At 40.4% G+C, this 17,333-nt stretch overlaps 1 protein-coding gene across 1 annotated transcript in view; it reads right to left on the bottom strand.

Annotated features, from left to right (window-relative positions):
- Positions 1 to 6,389: 6,389 nt before the first annotated feature.
- LOC115255079 (mucin-5AC) overlaps positions 6,390 to 17,333 on the bottom strand; it is a 330,200-nt gene continuing 319,256 nt past the window's right edge. Inside the window, exon 6 of the mRNA XM_062850199.1 lies at positions 6,390 to 11,484. Within this exon, the coding sequence (XP_062706183.1) occupies positions 8,482 to 11,484 (3,003 nt within the window). The 3' untranslated portion in view covers positions 6,390 to 8,481. The remainder of the gene's footprint in view (positions 11,485 to 17,333) is intronic.

Here is a 17,333-nt window from a genome sequence, read left to right as displayed (position 1 = left end):
ACTACTATTAAATACACACTCTTCTTAGGCCTAGAGTGTTTACAAATTGGTTCACTCGAGTTTCGTTGTTTCGATGGACACATTCATCGTGTACTGATATTTTCTATCGTTCTTCAGATTGTTGAATTAGATTTAAAACATTTTCCTAATTTCCTATGATAACGAGTTAGTTTGACGCGATGATGGATTCTACGCCTGGTTGACATACGTTCACGGAACGTTCTATCGGAGAGGGATGTGAGATGGTGGACTGTGTTGAACTTGGTGAGGTATGTATGTGTATGATTTTTTCAGGGACTCCAGCTGCTGTTTTTTTAAAAGAATTATTTGCATTGCAGAACTTTTCAAAGAAATTCGCCTTGACATACTTCCTCAAGAAAAAAAAAAACTATCAGCCTAGATTGAGGAAACAAGTCGACGAAAAAGCGTAGGCGAAAAGTGACTAAAACCCACAGCAAAAAGCAAGAACGAGCTTGAAATAGTACAGTGAGTCGCTCAATTATCGATACGAACCGCACAGAAGTAGGCGCCATTTGCATAAATGACGAGCATACATGGACAATTACACCCATGAACAATACAAAAAAAAAACAAGCCTATAATCCTTGAAAAAGGTTTAATGAAAACCGAAACCGTCGGATAAAAATACAAATCCGTTTTTACTGTTTTCCAAGACTGCCCAGGCCGAAACAGACCATAAAATACGATTACTGGTTGTCGTGGAAGCATTCAAGGTTCCCTACCAATGATTCCGTCAGAGATCGTTTTTGGGATTTAAAAGGTATCTAGCTGCAGCCACTGATTGCACCAACATTTCCTAATGCGATTTTCTCAGATAGTTTCACTAATTTTCCTCATGCGATTTCACGTGAAATCCTCCAGAAGGTTCTGCCTCGAAACTTTTCACAAGTTTCGAAAAAAACTTGTTTATTGTCCAAAGAATACACAAAGCATTTTCTCAACTACTTAACAAGAAATGTATTTGAATAATGCTGCCTCCGAAACCACTCTTGAGCAATATTTATAGCAATAATGGCATAGTTTAGCTTGCATCATACTTGTGGTAACCCAAGTAGCTAAAAATTCCGCTTCCCATGACAAAATTCACTTTCAAGTTCCGCGAAGTTCAGATAAAATTCCAAATGGAACTTTCTGGCTGCTTAAGAGGATAACGATGAGCCTTGCTGGAACTTCGGTCACAAGTTCCGGCAAGGCTCATTGTTGGCCTCTTAAGCAGCCAGAAAGTTCCATTCGGAACATCATCTGAACTTCACGGAACTTTAAAGCTGCTTAAGATGCTACTCGGAACTTTTTCGGAACTTTCAAGAACATAGAAGTTCAGTTCAGTAGCATTGTGTTTAATTGAAGATTAAATTAATTTCTTTTACAGAAAACAACTGTTCAAACATACACGAATAAAAGACAAATATGAATTTATCAAACCAATGAATACTATTGAGCAAAAAAAAAAATGCCGCCCATCGGATTCGAACTGATAGTCGCTACGTGAAAACCCTATGCTCTACAACAGTACTACAGCTGCGATTGAGTGGACAGCAGGTAAAGTCTGACTTGAATCGATTTTCTGTCGGCACCTAGTTTTGCACATTTGTACAGTAGTGAAGTTAGCTTGACTTTGTCAAGTGTCTTCAGCAGCGCAGCGGTAAGTCGGCAGGCTATCACGCAGGAGGATCCAGTTTAAACCTATATAGCAGCGACAAGTGTGAAAATATAAATATCAGAAGCAATTTACAGACGTGAATCACAAACCCACCAAACAGGGTGATTCCGAAAAACACATTCTTGTTTCTGCATGAATTTTGTCAAAGTTCTGTCATAAGCTGCTTAGAAGGCTATCCAGCGTGCTTATGTGAACTTTCAAGTTCCAGAATTACTTAAAAATGAAGCTGCTTAGAAGGCTAATGAGCAACCTCGAACAAGCTGCTTGGCCTATCTGAACTTTTGGTTACTTGGGATAGGACATGGAACAACTATGCTGCACACGTCAAATCGATTCTTTGGCATTATGAATGTTCCAGAAATATCAAAAGGTGATTTAATCCTGCTTCAAGCAACATCATCCAATATCTTTCCGCAACCATAGTGAGAACTCCTTGGGGTCTCCAGTAAGCCTTGTGGATAAGGCTAGGATCTCCAATCCGGAGATGGCGGGTTCGATTCTCGTTCCGGTCGAGCATTTTTCTCGACTTCCTTTATTTTTAGTTTCGATCGCTTCGGAAAAGCTTTCAAACAAGCCTCAATAGAATTCCGGATTTCATCAAGAGCTTAGAAATATTTCAATGTAATTCTCTGGAATTCTGTAGGAGTTAGTGATTCTGGTATTTCTACGAAAATATTATGGATTACAATGTAATTAACAACTGAAGCGTTTAACCGTCCATAACTCGCGCGGTTGACTACCTGCATCATCACCACGCTAATTCTGAGTACACAAAGCGAGATTTTTTCAACGTGTTGTACAAAATACAACAGCGCGATCGCTCGAGGGTTAAATTTAAATCTAAAAGGAACACTTAAGTAATTCTGTACGATAAATCCTTTCAAATTGTCAGTCCAATGCTCTGATGAAAACCACATTCAAATCCTAAATTATTTGTCTAAAGTTATCAAGACTCGAGGAAACATCATCGAATACCGACAAAAACTACTGAAAAAGATTTGTTTCTTGCAGGTTTCCAGAAAATCCTAAAGGAAATAGTAAATGGTGGCAATAATAACGGAGCAATGTGAATCCCTAGGTAGATTACTTTGAAATTTTTGAAGTTCTGACTGTTACAAAAAAAGAAGCTCAAGTATCCAGAGATACTGAATAGAAACGTTGAGACAACACGGTGTCTGTGAGAAAAAATATTATCGAAAAAAAATCAGTATCGCTAAGTCACCCACCAAACGAAAGCTAAAGACCTCCTCTTTCATTTGGTGCTAAAAGGAAAATGTTCTATCGGGGGGTCTAGAACAATTTTTATTTTTTTCGTGATTTCTAGAACAAATTTCCGAGAAATACCCATTTTTTGGGTACTTTTTACCCAAAATTTATATGGGAAAATAACCCCCGATAGAACATTTCGCTCTTAGCACCAAATGAAAGTATAGACTCTCAGCTTTCATTTGGTGGGTGACTCAGCGATACTGATTTTTTTCTAATAATATTGTTCTACCATAGACACCGTGACAAGACCTTCCAATTTTTTAAAGTTTCCGAAGAGTAATCAAATCTTGTCATGATACCTCAAATACCTTAAAAAGAATTTCAATTTTCTAACCAAATGTTTTCAATTTTGTTCAAGTTAGGAGGTAATATTGGTGAAGAAGCTAAGAGTTCTTAGCGAAACTTTGGTAATTATACATAACAGCAGTTTAACCATTGCTGTAGCTTTAGCAAGCCATTTTTTTTAATGTTTATGTGTATTTTAACAGTTTGCTAATTCTACACTTAGCAAGGCAATTAAAACATTTAACCAAGCCGCAAAGCATTTTCCACAGACTCCACTTTTTCGAATATTCAAGGTTGATGTCACGGACTACCTTCGAAAAATACCAATAATTTAGGTCAAACATTTCAATAGGTCCTATCTGCATTTGAGAGGCTCTCTTTGTTCACTTTCTCTTTTAATTATTGCAATGCAATAATACACTTTTCAACTACTTTTACAGTACAAATCAAAAGACGATTGTTTTGGCCATCGTTCCATGCAATGACACAATCAGAATACAAATAAACAGCTGATATATTAAAAAAGAGAGGGAAACAAAAGAGAGCCTCTCTTCTGCAGATACGACCTTCAGACATGTTTGGCCTGAATTGATATTTATATTTATTTTCGATTGGAGTCTGTGACATTTACTTTAAATATTCGAAAAAGAGCAGTTTTTCCTTTACATTCTTGTAGAACTGGTCTAGCCGCACAAGTTTTCCAAATACCATATTCTCCGGTTCAGCTTCTAAAATGAGCTGTAGGTGGTTGAATTTAGAAATGACGAAATTACATTTTCAGCTCTGTTCATATGGCTTGATATGTTTTTTTTCCTGGATTAGGTAAATAATTTATGCCCGAATTTTCAGAAAAATCCATAGATTACATAAGATGTTTGTGGCGAAATTTTTAGAAAATAGTAAAAATTAACCATTGTAAGTGCTTTCCGAAAAAATATAGAATATCCACAAGAAATTTATTCAGTTAAATTTCTGAATTGTCTGAATCATATTTTCATGGAAAAATAATACAGAATAGATTTCGGTCAAAATTTCTTCAACAATTTTATTAGAAATTCTGATAAAATTAGCACTACAGGATTTTCAATCCTTCAAGCACTTTTCCCTAAAGTTGATTGTAAAATTTATCGAACATTTTTTGAGAAATCGTTAGAAAATCTCCTATCAGTTAAGTTTTATGAATGCATTTTACCACGAAATTATGAAAATCATTCAGTATCCTTTTTATTTTCTACCAAACGTTTCTGGTAGAAATTCCCTATAGTACTTTTGCAGAGATTTCAAAGTTCACGTAAAAATTGTTTGATAAATTTTTCAAAAGTAACAGCTACAAATTATCCTCTAGTGTAGGACCACAAACTCTGAATGAATTTATAGGATTTGATGACATTAGAAAACTTGTGAAATGCCTTTTTTCTTCTGTTAACACTTTACGGTTACCATTTCATGCACTTTTCCTCCAAAGTTTCAATACGGGATTTTTTTTCTAAATAAATTACATAGATTACAAATTTGCGTTCCTACTTTTTTGATTGTCGTTGGTCCTTATTTTTCCACAACAGCATCAATCATGAAATATGTTTTCTGGTATTTCTTTTTTATTGTAGTATGAAAAATATATGTATATTTTTTACCCTTTAAAGCATTGTGGCCCCCACATTTATAAATTCAGTCTTGACTTTTGAAGATAGTTCAAAGAAAATCTAGTTTTTCAAAAGTCGATTTTCAAAGTACTAGATTATCATTTGTGCCAGCAGGAAGAACGAGATCGCGAAGCGATGGAAGAGCTGTACCGCGCTAAGGACACATGAAAGTTCTACGAGAACCTGAACCGCTCGCGCAGAGGCTTTGTGCCACAAGCCGACATGTGCCGAGATAATCACGGACGAAAGACTTCCGGCCCCTGACCTCCAAGAGATTGAGGAGGAGGTTGGCCGGTTGAAAAACAACAAAGCCGCTGGAGCAGATCAACTACCAGAGCTTCTAAAATACGGTGGAGAAGCACTGGTGAGAGCACTACACTGGGCCATTACCAAGATTTGGGAGGAGGAAGTTATACCGGAGGAATGGATGGAAGGTGTCGTGTGTCCCATCTACAAAAATACTCTCTCAAATTTTTCACCGATTGCAAGAGAGTGGGGCAATATCAGGCTGGATTTATGGGTGAACGCGCTACAACGGACCAGATGTTCGCCATCCGCCAGGTGTTGCAGAAATGCCGCGAATACAACGTGCCCACACATCACTTGTTCATCGATTTCAAATCGGCGTATGATACAATCGATCGAGAACAGCAATGGCAGATTATGCACGAATACGGATTCCCGGATAAACTGACACGGTTGATCAAGGCGACGATGGATCGAGTGATGTGCGTAGTTCGAGTATTAGGGACACTCTCGAGTCCCTTCGAATCTCGCAGAGGGTTACGGCAAGGTGATGGTCTTTCGTGCTTGCTGTTCAACATTGCGTTAGAAGGTGTAATAAGGAGAGCGGGGATTAACACGACCGTTCAGCTGCTTGGTTTCGCTGATGATATTGATATTATTACTCGTAAATTTGAGACGATGGCGGAAACGTACATCCGACTAAAGAGTGAAGCCAGACGAATCGGATTAATCATTAATGTGTCGAAGACAAAGTACATGATGGCAAAGGGCTCCAGGGAGGAATCACCGTTCCCGCCACCCCGAATTTATATCGACGGTGATGAAATCGAGGCGGTTGAAGAATTCGTGTACTCGGGCTCACTGATGACCGCCGACAACGACACCAGGAGAGAAATTCAGAGGCGCATTGTGGCAGAAAATCGTACTTACTTTGGACTTCGCAGAACTGTACGATCGAATAAAGTTCGCCGTAACAAGAAGTTAACTATCTAGAAAGATCCGATACGGATCGAAACGTCGGAGTAAGAGAACATAAGATTGTTTTTGATCTCACAATCGGACTGAAAAGCCAGAAAAATCCTTAAAATATCTACAAAACGCTGATTTGACCGGTCGGGCACGAAACATGGACCCTACGTGCAGAGGACCCAAGTAACACACTTGTCACAGAAGAGTCACGGTGGCGCAGGTTTTGTTGCGCAGAAGTCACTGTGACTAACTTCTAACAAATAATCACTTGTTTGCTAGAAGCAAGTCACAGTGACTTCTGCGCAACAAAAAACTGCGCCGCCGTAACTCTTCCGTGACAAGTGTGTTACTTGGGGACCAACGCGCCCTTGGAGTTTTCGAACAGAAGGTGTTGCGTACCATCTACGGCGGAGGGCAGATGGAAGACGGGATTTGGAGAAGGCGAATGAACCACGAGCTGCATCAGCTGCTGAGAGAACCAACCATCGTCCACACCGCGAAAATCGGGAGGCTACAGTGGGCGGGTCACGTCATCAGGATGTCGGATAGCAACCCGACTAAAATGGTTCTCGAGAGTCATCCGACCGGTACAAGAAGACGTGGTGCGCAGCGAGCTAGGTGGGTCGACCAAGTGGAGGACGATCTGCGGACCCTACGCAGAGTGCGGAACTGGAGACAAACAACCATGGACCGAGTGGAATGGAGACGGCTACTATGTACAGCAGAGGCCACCCTGATCGGTAAGGTAAGTAAGATTATCATTTGACAAGCCTTCTGCAATGTGGAGTTTTCTGCCGTAATCTTCTATGCATTTACACTAACTTTTTTTTAACTTTATCAGCATTTTTGAGACACCAAGACTTCTCCCAAGTCAACAAAAAAAGAAGACCTGGTAAAATTTGGAACGACTGGTTTGTTCCTGAGGTGAATCAGACAAGGACTAAAAACCCCATGAATAAAATTAACAAAAATAATATTTCTAATAAACGATATATGTAATGAACTTAGAAGATTGCTCTTGAACCATGGTTGCTGTGCTGCAACTTGAAAATCTTCAAATGTAGGACTCCAAAAGTTTTTATGGATATTTTTACTGCGATCTCTTCACAACTCCATTCTTTGAAGTTGTTTTAGAGACGAACCAGCCAATGGCTGAAAGTCTCTATAATTTAGCTAAATCAATCAATTTGAAGTTGTTTAGAAACAATAGTCGATTTATATCTGAACCTTACTATTATTTGCTGGATTTGTTTTTAGAATTTACAGATTATGTCAGTTTTATTCGATTATACATGAATGCTACGTCATACATTAGGTGCTGCATTAGCCTTTTAATCGATAATAACCTTCTACAGGTATACTGCCCCCACTCGCATAACAGTCCCATCTTTGCTGGGTTTCCTATTCATATGGGAGTGTTATACGAGTGGGGGCAGTATGGGCGATAATAAAAAAATGAGAATTAATACTCTCTAAAAGTTTCGAAACATCGTTACAGATCCTTCTGGGTGCATACATAGGCAGTGAAGTCCAAAAGCTACCCCAGCCATCTCCTCCTCAAGGATTATACCAAGTAACACCAAATACAGCAAGATCACAGCTTTCCTTACAGTTCTTGTAGACCGTTTAAATATCAGGCGGAATGTTTTTTAAAGGTATACGAACAGGAATTTAAAAGTTATAACAAGTCTTCCATGAAAAAGCCTCGAAATCATTAAAATTCCAGCCTAAATTTCCGAGTATAAAAATATTCCAACAGTTCCAGCAGAACTAACCAAACGACATAATTTGTTCCATTTTAATCCCTATGTAATTCCCTCTTTTTCCTGCAAGTAATTCTTTGTAATACATGAAACCATTTGAAAACGCTACATAAGAAATACAGACATTCTTTTGTAACAGCTATGGCTATCCTACGGGACACCCAACGCCGCACACCCCACCAAGTCCAACACATTCCACAATCTCACCGCAAATCCATCTTTTTATCGTTATTGTCGTGTTCGTTGTTGTTGTCGTCGCCGTCGTCGTCCTCATCGTCGAGAAATGCCGACGTCGTCGTCGCCGTCGTCGTTGTCGCTTTTATGTAAGAATAATCACATTTTCCAGTCCACGGACAAGGATGACGAACGCGGCGGAGGTGGTGCATCCTTGTCCGCAGCACATTTTTATTCCCAATGTCCCAACACCATCGCAATTCGCTATCGTACAAGTCGTCGACCATTCAGCACCACATCCTCGCACCCCACCATGTACCCATTCCGCTCATACTCTCACAGCAACCCCATCAAGCTCGCGAAGCTCCTCCGAAACCCGAGGCAGCTTGTTGTGTACTAGCACCAGCGACCAACCACTGGCTGCTGCCGAGCCCGGCCGCAACTTCTGCTTTTATGATTCAAAGCGCATACTGGCCCTAACCACCGCTTCCACGATTGTGTTATTTTTATTATCGTTCTGGTCCCGGTCAAATCCCTGGCCGGCACTTTCGGCCATCAACGGTGCGGCTTCGGCACCGACGATTCCACCGATTCCGACTCCGCCACCGTTGCTGACGACCACCGGCGACGGCACCGACAGCATCGACGACGGCGGCCAACCGACATTGTCTCCGCGGCCATTATTTGCATTCATTAATTTTAAACTTTCGCTCATTTTCCTGCCTTCATCGGAGGACGCCGCGGCCACCGCCGCCGCCGTCGACTGGCGCTGATTATGAGCTGCTAACGAGCTGCTGGTCAGCAACAGTGGCGAGTTGGCCGCGCTCTGGTGCTGCAGCTTCACTTTCGGTCGGAAGTTTTTGATACCGGAGTTGGATTTGGCGGGCATTAGGGTGACCAGCGGTATCGGGGTTGTAGTGGCATAGCGGACCGCTCCCGAGGGGGTTGCCGCTAGTAATCGGAGCATTTCCTCGTACTGGTTGGGATCGATAACTTCCACTTCGGCCTGGCCTGCCGGGTAGTATTCGGCGGAATATTCCGGAGAAGCTGGGGCGAGCATGACCGGCATTACGTCTCCGATGTCCTCGTTGATGACGGTCGGGGCTAGCTTGACGAATGGGGTGGTGATCGGTGGGAGTGGGGTAGTTGTAGTGGTTCTGGGAGTTGTGGTGGTAAGAGTTGTTGGGATTTCCGTTGTGGATGTTGATGTGGTGGTCGAAGTTCGGTTGGTGTTCTTGTTCTTCTTCCGCTTTGGCCTGGTGGGATTGCGTGTACGCTTTTTGGTGGTTGCGCCTTCCAAACGAGTCGTCGCACTCTTGTACTGGTTCTTGATCTTTGATAGCGATGAGAATGGAGGCAGTTTGCTAGATGTTTCCGTTTGAATCCCGAGCTTAGATGCCAACGTATCGAAAATGGCCGACAAGTTCTGAAGATTTGTTGTAGTGTTACGCTTACTCTTAAGATCTTCAATCTTGACGCTTGCAGCAGTCGTTGGTGCCTGGATGTTTTCCACAATCAGTGCCTGTAATGTCTCATTGAACACCTTCCGAGTGGACTGTCTATTGGATGGAGTTACCCGCGATCCATTGACGAACTCCCACTTATTGATGGGAAACAGCTCTGGAACCGTAGCCGAGGCTGTCGGGACACTGGTCGTTGGATTATACTTAAGCGTTTCAACTTCCACAAACGTGGACCGCTTACTGCTAGTGGTTGTTTTCGGTTCTTCTGTTGTTGTCTCGGTACTTGACAGGAACAATTCTGTAGTAGATGTCGTAGTGGTTTCCACTTCAGGCAAATCCGTTGTCGTCACCAAGGATTCACTCGTTCCAAAATCAAAGGGAACCTCCGTTAACTTTTCAACGTTTTCCATGGTAGACGTCACCGGCACTTCAGTGGTGTAAACTTCCTCGTCCGGGCTTATCCTTGACTCCACACCCAGTGAATAGTCCAGCGAAGTATCGTTAAAATCATCCATCACCGTCGTGGTCGTATCCATTTCGGTGTAGTTCAATCCATCGACCTGATAGTACTCCACATACTCCTCAGTTGACCTAATCAAGTTTTGACTTGTTCTCTCAACGTAAACCGGAGTCACGGTGATCACACTCGTCTTCATAGCCTCCGTGGTCGTACGATACGGGGTGGTCTTGTTCTCCGGTTTCTTAGCAATTACTCCTCCTCCTAAATGCTCGAACTTCTTCTCATCCAAGGTCATGTTCATCAAGTTCTCGCCAATACTGATAGCCGTCGGAGTCATCTGCTTAAAATCGGGTACAGGTTGAAGGGAGATCTTGTCCACTGGCAGTGGGTACGGCCTAACATCCATCATCCCAAGAGGTTCGATCCCAAGCGTCGAAGATCCAAAACTGGGATTGGTGAAACTCTGGTAGTATACCTGCACACTGGGACTTTCCGTGTATAGCGAGCTCTCAATATCGCTCTGCTTGGTCCGGTAGAGAATCTCTTCCGCCAGGGTAGACTTCTTCTTAGTTGGTTTCGGTGGATTGAACTTATGCACTGGGATCCCCTTGGGAATGGTGGGTCTTATCGGTTGCCATGGCTGTTTATCTAGGATGGGAGCACTTGTGAACAGACTGACATCCAGCTTGGGGATGTTCTCGTCAACACGCTTATCCGCAGCCAGCTCCTGCGGCAAACTATCGTTTATGATGGCTTGCAAGAAATTTTCCAGCAACGTGTCGTTGCGGTCATTAATCGGCATGTCGGTGTACAGCTCTTCTGATTCTTCATAGACTGGTGTTGTGCTGCGGATTGTCGTGCTTTTTATCGTGGTCCTCCTGGTTGTGGTGGTAGTCGTAGTGGGTTCCTCCGTCGTCGTTGTCATCACCTGGGTAGTGCTAGGCTCAGCAGTAGGTGTGGTCATCGTTGTTGTCGTCGTGGTGCTTGTTGTCCTGCGGCTTGTCGAGCTCCGACCTGAATTACTTTTAATTTTCTTCGTCGTCGAACCATGTTTGTCCGTTTTTTCAATCTTGGCCGTGGCCGTTTCGTACCTGAGTTTAGCGCCGGAAGCCGACGGTCGCACCGTTGATGACACTTTATCCCCATCCACGTGCGAGGATTTAACGTTTTCGTTCTGCCGCTTCTCGCTGCCACCGCCTCCACCATTGTTGCGGACCTTCAACTGAGCCGGACTGACGGCGAACGGCTTCAGAGTGGCGGACGTTCGTTTTTGCGTGATGTCTGCATCGGTTTTTGTTATCTCGAATGACCCTTGTATAACCGGTAAATTATCCATGTCAATGTCAGATTCGCCGTCCGCTTGGTGTTGCTGGGGCTGACGGGGCTGGGATCGTTTGTCGCCGGCGCTGGTCGTGGCCACGGTCGAGGTGGAGATTTTGGCGGTAAACTTGTGAACCGTTTTCTCGATAACGCCGGATTTTTTCGCCGGTCCGTACCGTTCCTCGGGCGCTTTCAGAACTGGCGGGAATGTCTGCGAAAGAGGGAATGGAAAACAATCGGGATTAGTTGTGAATTTAAGCCCTAAATTATTTACAGCATTCAACAAAAGCATTGAATTTCCTGGCTGAATAGCACAAGGTCATGCAATCATGTAAGTTCCCAAGCCCCAAATGGAATCAGTAAAATGCTTTATCAAGATTTTTAACTGCAACATTTTTAAGGGGAGGCCATGTTGTATTCGATATAAGTTTAAGGTGAAGATATGACCAAGCCACCCCTCGAATTTTCAAAAGCACTAATCGGTTTGTGCAAAAAAGTTGATCGATTGGTGACCCGCTTCGGCATATCTTCACCTTAAAGAGCATTTAACAAGCTTTCAGGGAACCTAAAGGGGGTCAAGGATGTTCCACTAGTAGTTTCGTTCAAGTGTTCGAAAGGGAAATTTTAGGAGAGTTTCGAGAAGTTTCAGGAATTTGCAGTAGGTGAGTAGTGGGGGAGGTATAGGGATGGAAAAAGGAGTTTTTGGGCAAAGAGTAGTTAGAGTTTTAGAAGGGGCTTAGAAGAGAAGAAGATTCTAGAGAGTTTCTGTGGAGTTTGAAGGAAAAGACACTTACACCGTCATCGGCCAGGGGCCGCACAGACTGAACATTACTAACATTAGACAACTGACAACACATATAACACCCAGTGGCCCAGTGGAGAATTTTCCGTTTGACGAAAAGTTTTCCCCGACTGAAGCAGGAATCGAACCCACACTCCGAGGCTTGCGAGACACCTAAACGACTGACGCCGTTAACTGCTCCACTACGAAGCCCACAGTTTATGGAGGATGGTAGGTGAAAAGTAGAGTTTGAGGACAGCTATCTATGGCTAATGGGGTTCAGAGAGATCTAAATGAGGATTATAGGAAGCTAAGAGGATTTCACGAAGGTTTTAGTGGAGATTGAGGAAGTTTTTTTTTTAATTTCTTTTTATTAGTGATTTTTTTTTCTTAGGCTAAAGATTGAGGAAGTTTCATAGTGATTTTGAAGGGTTTCATGTGATATCAGGGAGGTTTTACAGCGATTTTCTTATCGAATGTGTGTTATCAGTTTTGTACCTTTTAATTCCGCCCTCTTTTTATTCTATATTGGCAGATACGCGTTGTACTTGTAAACTTCATTAGTGTCAGTTATCCATCTGACACTGAGGAAGATTACAAGTGGTAGTCGAAAAACGCGTATCTGTCAAAGGATAAGCAAAACAGGGCGGAATTAAAAGGTACAAAACTGATTACACTCATTCGAAGAGGGTATTCTGCTTAGAGGGTTCGAAAAGTCGCGATTTCCGACTATTTTTGTTCATAAGATATTATTGCGTCCATTTTGATGGTCTATTGTAATGCACCAGCCATTTTACTGCAAATTAATAAAGAGGTTTCAAAATAGTTTAAGGGATTTAAGGATTGATGTTTGTTGAAATAAAGAAACCCAAGGAGGTTTCCCAGCTAGTATCGATTTTAAAATAGCAAAATGCCCTGTATTCCATTTCAAATCTGTGTTTATATAAATCCAAAAGTCCGCATAAATAAGAAATCTAACATTCTTAAGTTTACGATAACAGTTTTTTCGTTTCCTAGAAGATATTTAAGGCAATTATATTATACTTTTTACACTGTGTGTTCGTAAGACACAAACATGAGAAAACTGATTGCTAGGGAAGGTTGAAATATTTAAAACCTCCACCATCAAATCTAGCTGTCAACGATGGTAAAGCAAAAATGGGGTTTAGATTTTTTTTTAGCTTCAGGTTCAGCCCAGGCTTTTTCCCTGAAAATCTCGGGATTTTAATCTGGGTTTTCTCCAGGAGGATCTGGGATATTTTTCCAGAAGTTTTTTCAGAAATTCTTCGCGTGAGTTTACCTAGAGTTTCTGCCAGAACTTTGCTCAAGGGAATTTCTCAGAGCTTATCCCTTTTTTTTTTTTCAAAAGTTTCTCTCAGGGTCTTTTTATAGTTTCTCAGGTAATATTCTAAAAATTTCATTAGGGACTTTTTTTAGTTTTTCTCCATGAGTTTTCACTCGAATCTACCCAGGAATGTTATCTAGATTTGTTTTCAGGTTTTTTCCGAAGTTTACGCCAGTTTCTGTCTGGATTGAACCTGGGATGTCTTCCAAAGCTCGTTTCGGGTTTTAAGGGATTTTTTATCCAGAGTTCCTCTTGGAATCCTCTAGAAACAGAACGATTGGATAACATTTTATCAAGCAAAAGATTGCCTTAAAGAGATCTGTTAAACTCTTATACAACATAACCTTTTTTCTTCGAGAATATCACTCAGAAAAATTCCAGGAATTTTTGTTGGTGTTACTGCTGGCATTTTTCAATAGTTCCTCCCGAAATTCTTCACAGTAATTAAACCGGATTTACTTCTATGCTTTCTCAAGAAGCACCCACCAGAATTTCTTCTGAAGTATGTCTTGAGATTACTTTTCGAATATTTTGTGGAAAATGAGAGGATTCCTTTTCTTGAAGCATTCTTCTTAGAATTTTCCCTGAGCAATGGTAAGAGAATGATAGTTATGGTGTAATGGTAAGAAACCCGTGAGAATATCTGGGAGAATTGATAAATTGAGTCAAAACGAAATACCGATTGCAATTCGGAATAGGAATCCAAAACATTTTCCGGAAAAAAATTTGGCAAAACAAATAAAACGAAATACTTTGTACTTTTCTTTGAAAAATTTCCGGAGGAATACCCGATAGGAAATCCAGAAGGAAGCTCTGAAGAAGTTTCAGGAGATATCCCAGGACGAATTCCTCCGGGCGAATTTCTGAGAGGAACTCCAGCAGAAATTTAATGAATCGGGTAGAGCCCCAGGAGGAGATTTGGATGGAATTAAGGAAGAAATTCCAAGAAGAATCCAGGAATCATCTAAAAAAAGCGAACGGAAAACTCCGGAAAAAATGTGAAAAAACTTAAGCAAAAAGTCAATTCAGTGGAATTTCAGGGGATTTAGGGGAGTTTCAGAAATGTTTCATGGGGAATTTAAGTAGATTTCTGGAACGTTTCGGAGAGTTACTGCTGGGTTTCGGGGGGAGTGTCAGTGGCCTGCTTCAGGGTGTTTTTGAACTATTCCAGAAGAGCTCCAGGGGGATTTCAAGGGATTTCTAGGAGATACTGAATGAGGGTTTGGGAGTGTTTCAGGAGGTTACATGGGTTCGAAAGGATTTCAGATGGGTTTCTGAAAGTGTCAGGGGTATCATAGGTTTTCAGGGGACCATCAGGGGGTTTTCAAGCATTATTGATAAATTTAAGAGAGATCATTTGTTACGCTGGTAGATTCTATCACCAATCTTCCGTGAAGTAGCACATCCACCGAAAATGCTTTCCGAAAACCATCAAAAAAATCCTTTAGAAATTCATCCGGAAAATGTCCTTGGTACAGAAATTCCCCCTAGAGTTCCTTAACGGATTCTTTAAAAAGCTTCAAAGAAATCATTTAATTTTTTTTTTTCAGAAATTACCTTCAAAACTTCTCAAGACATTTATTCTTTCACTCAGATTCATTCAGATTTTTCCAGAAATTGTTACAAGTATTCCATAGAAAATGCTATGGATTCCTCAAGAATTGACCTCTAGGATTCACCTAGGAAAACTTCGAGGAAATCCTTTGGATATTTCTCGAGTAAATCTTGTTTTAGAAATTTATCCAGGAATTTCGATAGAAATTTCGCCAGATTTTTTTCCTGCGATTGCTTTAGAAATCTTTGATATATTAGAATTAGAATTCATTAGAATTCATAAAAAATAAAACCAAAACAGATTTCCTCAGTAACTTCTCAGTAAATTCCTTTGCAAAATCCTCTAGGAATACCTTAAAAGATCCCTCTAAGTATTTTTGGTTAGAAAATCTTCCGAAGACTGCTTCGAAAGCACCCTAAGAGATTCTTCCCAAAAATTCTCCATGAACTCTTGTCGAAAACGTTCCGAAATTGCCGCAAGTCCTTAAGCACATTCTCCAAGAATTCTTTTCACAAAATCTTCAACGGGTATTTCAAAAATCATGTGTGATCCAAGCGTGGCTTCAGAACCATCTCCATGAATTTCATTGTATTTTTGTTTACAAGAAATTCCTCCTGGGCTTCCTCTGGACAAATCTTCCATGAATTTTCAACAGATATTCTTTTGGTGGTTCCTTCTGAATATCAGGTATTTGGTGTTCTTTTAAAAATTCCTTCAAAAATTTCTTCATAAATTTTCCCAGGAAATTCTTCAAAAAAGATGCTCACAATTTTGTGCAATTTTTTCAGGTCATACAATAAGAAAACGTTTTAAAAAACTACTAATCTCCGTCTAATAACGAAAAGTTACATAATCAGTTTCAATTTAGCAGTCTTTTACCGTTAGCTTAGATCAGCGTTTCTCAAACTATGGATTGTGACCCACTGGTGAGTTGTGGGCTGATTTTTGGTGGGTCGCAAAGGCTTGGGCGACATTGTAAAAAATGTCTTAATTAACTTATGTCAAATGATATTGCCGTTTTCTTATTAACAAACACTCCCTTGAAAAATTAGCAGAGTAATTTTTATAAATTTGGATTCTCCTTAAATCTATTCAAAATTTTGTCTTGTACTACTTGGAGTCTGGAGTTTATTGAATAATGAAACTTCTATCTGTGTTCACGATTAGATTTTAGATTTTAGTCGCGTTCTGAAAAAAAGGATTATTTGTTGTTGCTTACAGTTTGTATATTCAGTTAGACTGATAAGCCAAGTTCAGCAGTTAAAATTTAATAAAATAACAGTTAAACCATATAAAAATAACACCATAAATCGGCTAAAAATACCAAACCTCAACAAGAAACCTTATCTTTCCCAAACTTCAATAAAACTAAGCTTCGGTAAAATTCTGCCGAAAGTCGATAAGCTGAACTTTTACGGAAAACAGAATAAATAAAAAGTGTTTTTATTAGGAAATAGAAACAAACTAAGTGTGTATTAAGGATATGAGTTAAATTTTAAAAGGATTCATCTGACCATCCAGCAAAACTATCACTCTGAAAACTCTACTTGCAGAAGCTTAAAATTGCCACTTTATCTTCAAAGACTTTGAATAAATTTTATGTTTTTTATTTATTTCTATAATGTACCGTCAAGGCACCATTCACCGTGGGGGCTCCATTCACCGTGTGCCTTCGAATATTTTTTCATTATTTCCATATTATGATTGAATGATATGGCAATTTCCCTTCAATTTCACCAATATAAAACTACATACTGTATTGTTACCATGTCAAAACGCTCATTATAAACATTTAAAAGTATCATTTTGACACTAAAGTGTGTTTACATGAAGCAGGTTTCTGCTCGTACACTGCATTCATAGTAAAAAAAACGAAAACTGCGCTAAGGTGATTTAAGCGATGAACTAAATGTAGTGTTATTCCACCAAGAAGCAATCAAATTCACATATCAGGTATGTACTTTGCATTACCGAAGTAAGTTTAACAAGAAAGTACGATTACTCGTACTTATTAATTGAAACAAAAAGGCACGGTGAATGGGTACCCTAAAAATCAATGGTCTCCATTCACCGTGCCCCATAATGTCCCATATATCTAGAAAAAATCGAAAATTTGAACATTCGTTTTTCTAATAAAATCTTGCAAGTTATTACTTGAAATGATTTTAAACGAAGAAAATTCCCTTGGCTGGGTTGTTTTGATCATTTTTAAACAAAGTAGAATAAAATTTCTCATACACGGTGAATGGGTCCCTACTACCACGGTGAATGGTGACCTACTACGGAATTAGGCGACCTTACTACCCTTTATTAATTGTACTATATCACCAAATTTTGTGAAAAAATTTCTATTTCTGTGGATATTGTTTTGATTTTAAC

Source organism: Aedes albopictus, chromosome 2 (genome assembly GCF_035046485.1).
Source record: "Aedes albopictus strain Foshan chromosome 2, AalbF5, whole genome shotgun sequence".
NCBI lineage: Eukaryota > Metazoa > Arthropoda > Insecta > Diptera > Culicidae > Aedes > Aedes albopictus.
The sequence above is the reverse complement of the archived record's forward strand: the minus strand, read 5'-3'. Positions and strand labels throughout refer to the sequence as shown.